This window comes from Microtus oregoni, unplaced genomic scaffold (genome assembly GCF_018167655.1).
Source record: "Microtus oregoni isolate MIOR12 unplaced genomic scaffold, Mior012 000011F_ref0000422, whole genome shotgun sequence".
In the NCBI taxonomy this organism is placed as follows: domain Eukaryota; kingdom Metazoa; phylum Chordata; class Mammalia; order Rodentia; family Cricetidae; genus Microtus; species Microtus oregoni.
Genome location: NW_024543070.1, coordinates 23,252,352 through 23,260,369, shown reverse-complemented (window position 1 = coordinate 23,260,369; position 8,018 = coordinate 23,252,352). Strand labels below are relative to the sequence as shown.

The 8,018-nt window shown below is 44.4% G+C and overlaps 1 protein-coding gene across 1 annotated transcript; it reads left to right on the top strand.

Annotated features, from left to right (window-relative positions):
* Positions 1 to 388: 388 nt before the first annotated feature.
* Positions 389 to 2,598, top strand: LOC121453579 (protein KIAA0100-like). Its single transcript, XM_041660446.1, is given in 2 exon segments — positions 389 to 539; positions 542 to 2,598. Coding segments are annotated over 2 exon segments (2,208 nt in total).
* The last annotated feature ends 5,420 nt before the right edge of the window (positions 2,599 to 8,018 follow it).

Here is an 8,018-nt window from a genome sequence, read left to right as displayed (position 1 = left end):
AAAACACTGGAAATAACAGTTTTGCTCAAATGAATGAAATCTGCAAACATGGTACAAAAGAAGCATATCCCCAGTGTTTAAGCTTGGCTTGCCTTGCGAAATAATAATCAGTTACAATCAACACGAAGTGTGAGCATTATTCACACAAAATCGTGTTTCATCTGGAGCGGGAGGATGTCATGCAGCAGGCAGGATGATGGTGTGCAGTCTAGTCTAAAACTGGAATAGGCTAAGGAACCTGGCATTTGATGTCCAGGAAATGCCCCCGTCAGTCACCATGATTAAATTACAATAGGGCGGCGAGGCCGAGGCCCACCGCAGCACTGTGCGGTTCCGGCGTCGGGGCCCGGCATGGCGGGGGTCAGGGCCAGGCCGGGCCCGGACCTAAATGCCTCTACTTCTCTCCGCGCTGTTGGTCTTGCTGCTGGTTGTGCTTAGCGCACTCTTCCTAGGCCAATGGCTTGTGGTCCGGTTGGCCACCAGGTGGTGTCAGCGGAAGTTGCAGGCAGAACTAAAGATTGGCTCATTCCGATTTTTCTGGTCCAAAATGTCACTCTTAAGTTTCAGCAGCACCAGCATACGGTGGAAATTGACAACTTGTGGATTTCCAGAAAACTCCTTAGCTATGATCTGCCACACTATGTGGCATTGTGCTTTGGATAAGTACGCATCAGAACAGACCTCCAGAAGGTTTCTAGCTTGTCTGCTCCATTCTCTCAGAACACGGAGGTGGAGCAGAAGGAGCTGTTTCTTAGCCCTTCCTTGTTGAAGATCTTCTGCCAACTATTCTCCATTCATGTCGATGCCATAAACATCATGGTTCTCAAGGTGGCCACCTCCGAGTCCTTGTGGCACATCCAGATCAGCAAAAGCAGATTTCTTTTGGACAGTGATGGGAAAGGTCTAATCTGTCAGGTGAACCTATCAAAGATCAATAGCAAAATCTTGAAGAGTGGTCAGCTGGAGGATACATGCCTGGTAGAACTGTCACTGACCCTGGACCTGTGTCTACAGGTGGACATCAGCAGTTGGCACCTGAGGGCTATCACTACGGATGTGTGTACGCTCCATGCTGAGCTCCATGAAGGTCTCTTTCATAGTCAACTACTGTGTCAGACCCCAGGCCGGAAATCCAAGTCTGTTTCTTGTTCAGATTTGACAGAGGACTTTGCTGAACCAACTCTGCCTGGCCTATACCTTCTCCAGCAGCTGCCAGACCAAGTCAAGGTGAAGATGGAGAACACAAGTGTGGTGTTGTCTATGAATAGTCAGAAGAGGCACCTGACTTGGACACTGAAGCTGCTGCATTTCCTGTACCACCGTGATGAGGATCAGTTGCCCCTTCGAAGCTTCACGGCCAACTATGATATGGCACAGATGAGCACTGAACTCCTACTAGAAGATGGGTTGCTGCTGTCCCAGAGTCGCCAGCGGATTGTCTGCCTCAACACCCTCGAGGCTAATGTCCAGTTACAGCTAAACCAGGAAAAGGCCAACCTGCAGCTGGAAAGTGAAGAGCTCAACATCCTCATCAGATGTTTTAAGGATTTCCAACTGCAGCGGGCCAACAAAATGGAGCTGCAAAAACAACAGGAAGATTTGAGTGTAGTCCGTCGCACTGAGTTTTACTTTGCTCAGGCACGTTGGCGCCTGACTGAGGAAGACGGACAGTTGGGAATCGCTGAGCTGGAGCTACAAAGGTTCCTCTACAGCAAGGTGAATAAGTCTGATGACACAGCAGAACATCTCCTGGAGTTGGGCTGGTTCACTATGAACAATCTTCTCCCCAATGCTATCTATAAGGTGGTTTTGCGGCCCCAGAGTTCCTGCCAGTCGGCGAGACAGCTAGCCTTCCGCCTTTTCAGCAAAGTCCGACCACCTGTTGGGGGTATCTCTGTTAAGGAACACTTTGAGGTGAATGTGGTGCCTCTCACTATTCAGCTGTCGCACCAGTTTTTCCATAGAATGATGGGATTTTTCTTTCCTGGTCGAAATGTGGAAGATGATGAAGTTGGTGATGAAGAGGAGAAGTCCAAATTGGTGACAACAGGAATTCCAGTAGTGAAGCCTCGGCAGCTGATGGCAACAGATGATGCAGTTCCACTCGGCCATGGGAAAGGTGTAGCACAGGGTTTGACTCGGAGTTCTGGGGTCAGAAGATCATTTTGCAAATTACCTGAGCACCCAGCTGATGATATTGACAAGATGAAAGAGCGAGCTGCCATGAACAACTCCTTCATATACATAAAAATCCCACAAGTTCCACTGTGCGTCAGTTATAAGGGTGAGAAGAACAGTGTGGACTGGGGTGACCTTAACTTGGTGCTACCCTGTCTGGAGTACCACAACAACACGTGGACATGGCTGGACTTTGCTATGGCTGTCAAAAGGGACAACCAAAAAGCTCTGGTTGCCCAGGTAATCAAAGAAAAGTTAAGGTTGAAACCTGCAACAAGGTCTGAGGTCCGGGGAAAGCTAGAGACAAAATCGGACCTGAACATGCAACAGCAGGAAGAGGAGAAAGCGAGGCTCCTTATTGGTCTAAGTGTGGGTGACAAGAACCCTGGCAAGAAGTCCATCTTTAGCAGGCGCAAGTGATCTGGAGATCCAAGTGACTACAGTATCAAATCTGACTCTGGTTCAGGATCCAGGGACTTGAGGGTGGGCAGTGCTTCCCCTCATCCCACGGGATTTGTGGGGCTTTGGAGCTTATAGGGAGCCGAGAGAGACACTTCAGCAACTGGCCTGTCCCTGCAGGGCATGGTGGACAAAAGTGCTAAATTCCCTCATGCTTATTAGTCCCAGGGCCAGAAAGGCAAGAGAACCAGAGGCCTATGGAGTGTGTTCAAGCCTAGTATCCTACTCTTGGGGGCAAAAGAAAGGGTGGGGGGAATAGTTTTGATCAAGTATGATAAATTTTTATAAACAGACATATATATATATATATATATATATATATATATATTTCTAAGTGTAATTGCTCTCCCTTTGTGCCAGTAAGCTGAGGGGAGGGTCTGATCCTCTGTGCCTCACTCCACTGTCTTTTTGTATGAAAGGTGTTACTGTTGGGGGAGGGGTCAGCTTCCCAATCTGTGTTCACTTGGGAGGATGGCATTAGGAGCCAGGGCTGGTCATGGGTACCTTCCTTTCCCCCCTGGGGAATCCCCTGGAGAATGGAGAAAAAAAAAGATTTAAAGAAAAAAATATTTTAAATTTGATGCTGGCTTCTCTCTTTTTTTCAGTTGTATTGAGTAAAAATGTTCAAGTTGAAAAAAAAATTAGAATACGGCCACATCACTGAAGGTGCAACAGCTTCTTCATCTGCTCCTCTGACTCTGCCCAATGACAAAGTGAGGATTAGATGTGGATCGATGTCCTGGAAAAAAAGGGCAGGAAAGAGGATGGAAAAATGATGGAGAAGAAAGGGAGAAAGAGAGGGGAGAGAAGCAGAAATAGATCTTGCTCCAAGAGAAGGGTAGCCCCTGAGAAGGAAAGTTACTTAAGGCTGTTCTCTGACTTCCATACACGTGTGCACCTGCGTACACTTCGTGGAACACACAGCACATGTACAAACACACATGCACACATGACACACATGGACTATCAGGTTACATGCTAACTACAGCTGCTTTGTTCAGATGCTGTATGTCATCCAAGCACGTGCATGTGGTCACCACAAGCACTTCTCCAGAACATCCATTCTTCATGCTATGGATTCAGAGACAAAGAAGGATGTCATCTGCCCAGAGTTACACAGCCAGCACCAGCAAGAGACTGTTCAGCTCTCAGCCCAGATACTCACCACTACAGATAGGCTAACAAGTTATGTTGGTTAGTGGTTAACGGGGAAGGGGGACAGGAGCCTTCAGAATCCCAGGTAAAGAAGGGAAAAGGAACTTCATCTTTTGAAAAAAAATTTAAAAAGATAGGTTATTTGTATCCACAACAGGCATCTTTGCTATAGAGGGATAAAAGTAAAACAGCATCTCATTTGCCAGTACTTAAAACTTTGTTACTGTGGAGGGCCTCCGGTCAGATGGTCACAGTACCACATTACCAGGAGTTGTAAAACAACCACACCACAGTCCTAGTGATTAACAGAGTCCAGTTTCCTGGTTCTCTTCGCGTGTTTTCAGGACCTTTTGTGTACTCCTGTTTGCCTCCATGTGCTCCACTGGAAGATAGTCTTCAGCTCATGGGGGCAGCAGATCTGCAAGACAAAGAATCCAATTCTAACCCTAGCTGTCTGACCCTGAACAAGTTACTGTCCCCTGTATCTTGGTTTTATTATCTGTATACATCAGGGACTCACACTTCCCCATCAGATAGTTGTTGAAAATTTTGAGTGGACTTTTTTTTTAAGTTTGGGGTGCTCAGAGCATTTTAAGCATCATCACCAAATTAAGAATCCACAGGCTTACCTGTCATTTCTCCAAGTGAAAAATCTAGGGACTTATGTCTGATCTTCTGAAGCAGCAGTTGTGTTGTGTTAATCGTATCACTTGTGTGTGTGCCATCAGCGTTTGTGACATCAGGTTTCGGGTGTGAATTCCGTATGACACCTAGTGATATTTAGTATTGACCAACATACTGGCTGATAGAATACGGTTTCTTTTTATACCTGGGTTGGAGTACGTTCTTTGGTTTGTTTACTTCTTAAAGAAATGTTTGTGGGTCCATACATCTGTCTGTGCTTCCTTCTTTGCTGTGGAACAATGGTCTTTTATCCTGTCACTTGTATTTTAATAAAATGCTGATTAGTCAGCAGCCAGGCAGGAAGTATAGGCAGGGAAAGCATGGAGGACGTAGAGGCGGAGCAAAAAGAATTCTGGGAAGAATTCTGCAGTTGTCACCCAGACACAGAAAAAGGCAGACAGAGCAAGCGAGATGTGATTGCCTCACATGGCTAGCACAGACAAAAATTATGGGCTAATATAAGTTGTAAGAATTAATTAATAAGAAGCCTGAGCTACTAGGCCAACCAGTTTATGATTAATGTAGACTTCTCTGTGTTTATTTGGGACTAAACATCTGTGGGACTGGGTGTGACAGAAATCTCGGTCAACACTTCTTCAGATCAAATGCACTCCCCTTTGGTTTATACAAAGATACAAAGTGGCTGAGCAGCAGGTACCGCTCCACACATCCTGGGCTTGAATCATCCCTGTGGCCCTCTCAACCTGTGCTTTCATTTTCTTGATTGTTCCCCTGCATTCCAGGCTTCTTTCTCCTCTGGCCCTCAGAGTTGATATGTTTACAAATGCATCATTCTCGGTGGGATGTTTGGATCCATCTTTTCACTAATACTTTCCTGTTTCACAGCTGCAGCACCATGTAGTTTTTATTCCCTGGTCTCATCTACACAGATTTTAATTCTAATTGAGGACAATCCTCTGCTTTCCTCATGGTCCCTTTGTTTTAAGTTGTCAACAAACCTCCCTGCCCCACAGGGGTCTTGAAGGACACTCTGATAGCGCAAACCTCTATACTCTTACACAAGTTATTTACTTCCCTGGCCCCCAACTTTGTACAACTCAAGGGAGCTCGAAGTCGCCTGGTTCAATTTGCTATCTTTCCCCCATGCCAGAGACAGTAAGTTTACCATCCTGTCAATGTATGATCCCTGCCTGCCCTCACAGAGCCAGTGGCTTCAAAACAGAGATGTGATAAACCTAACATGACCACAAGGAAAATGCACAAAGAAGGGATACTTAGTCCAGTTTCAGTGTGGAGGGTTAGACAAATGATTTCAGTAATGATTTCTAGATGCAAAGTTGAACAGAGGTCTTTGCCCAGGGTAAAACGAGACATGGGTATTGGAGCTGAAGATGCCGTGGGTGTCTCTGCAATCTAAGGTATGAAACAAAAATTTGCCAGGAAACTGGAAGGGGCAAACAGAGTGAAGGGGTTATACAGCCTGAGGTTCTAGAAACAGGAGTTCTGAAAGAGGAGTTTTTCTTGACAGCATTCATTGCATTGATGTAGGCCTGGGTGAGAGGCAGGGTTATTGAAGTAGGTTTGGACAAGGATGGATGAAGTGAGGTTGGCATAGCTTTTGCCTCGTCTCTGAATGAGGGTCTTGCCTCTTTGGAGGAGCATCAGCCTTCTGTTCTCCAAGTGTCTCTCCAGTCCTATTTTACCTTGCATGCCGACTTCTCCCATGAAGGACACCCAGTCTTTTGCTTCCCACTATTTTTTTTTCACAGAGATAAAAGCCTGAGATAACTCACGCCCAGGGTGTGGTCACTGGCATGACTTTTTCTTTCTCTATGCTAGATAATTTTTCTCCTGTACTCTTTCCATCTTAGAATGCCATTTTACTTCCCACCTATGGGGTCAGAGATAGTTCTAGTACTAATGTCAGCCACTTTCCCTACTGGGATCCTCTGATGACCACCCCTGACAGCCACCTTGATTCATTTCTAGAATCTTCTTTGGGTAACTAAAGGGTCTTCTAATATGGTACGCCTTATCCTTCATGTAGGGGTTTCTCTATAATTTATAGAACATTATCGACTTTTTCATTTTAGTAACACAGGGGAATCAAATTTAATGCTTGGATGTTTCCAGTCAACCAGGATGAAAATTAACTTTGCAATTAAAAGCCTGCTTTGACACTTGAATGAGTTCCCGCTGCAGAGATGCTGTTGAAAAGAGAGCTAACTCATCCTGATTGATGGGAGGGAGGGGCTTGCTAGCAAGTTTCTTCAGTCAGAAGTTAATGGAGAACATCCCTGAGCAGGGGTCACTGTGAGCTGGTGATTGAGGCAATCAGAAGCTGCAATAGGTGAGCTGTGAACAAATTAACTCCTGGATGCCAGCGGGAGACAGCGTGTGGCTTCAATATTTATACCATGCAGTCATGCTCTCTCCCTTTTAAAACAGAAGAAATTGTCATCTCTGGATGAAATTGGATTTAATAGCAGCCTACCATGTGTGCACGAGTTTTTAATCAGAGTATTTTTCAAAGAAAAATTGGAGAAATAAATATAACCAAGCTATCTCTATAGATCTCTTCTTCTCTCTGTCTTTCTTTCTTTCTTTTTTCTTTCTATTTTGATATCCTTTTGGGAAACTAGATGTCACAGGATAGTCCTAGCAAGATAATTACCTAAACAATAGGGATCGCAAGATAATTACCTAAACAATCTTCTTTCCTGACTTAGCACGTACTAGCCTTTCCTTGTTTTTCTCATGTATTCCAAATTCCTTAGATTCAAAGGTAGTAAGATTATTTTTTTTAGTTGTGACATTTTGGTGGTATTTTAGTAATGGAATTGCAGGCTAGGTATGGTTATTGAATGATAACTATAATTTGGAATCAGCTAAATACAAATATCAGCCCTTAATATGTCTGATCGCTCAGCTGACAGAGCAGTGTGGAAGTAGACACAGACTATCTGTGAATTTGAAATAATAACCCGAGTCACAATCTTCTTTTCCTGGAACCTAGAGGAATGTCACTATACAAATGTTAACCATCTCCAATCCTCTCGAGATACCTTCAGTTCCTTTGTAAGTATCTGTAACTCAAGATTCCTCTGCATCAACCATTTTGCACTTTAATCCTGACTGTTTCAATGGGGTAAGGAGTGGGATGCATCCCTACTTAGCAATAACATGTTGATTTTAATTATGAATACCTCTATAGTCATTGTCTCTGACTTCACATGTGAATATGCTAAGATTTGGGACGCTCAGTGCTTCACCTGAGCTGAGGGGCCTTATGCCAGCTAAGGTGCGGACTTAGCTCTGATGAGTATGTGACCCTCTCAGAGTCTTAGTATCTATAATGTGGTGCTTCACCAGCTTTTCCTAGTTAGCTTAGGTTAGTTTCTGTGATTATCTTAAATTCCAAGACAGTAACTGAGTGTTTCTTTCTTTTACTTTTGGGTCTTCTGTCCTGTATTCATAGCCTTTAATTAGTGAGTGTACTGTACATCCTTAAAAGATTGTTTTCTTCGGAGAAATAGAGATGCAATATGGGTTTCATTGTCCCTCTATTCTGGAATATGCTC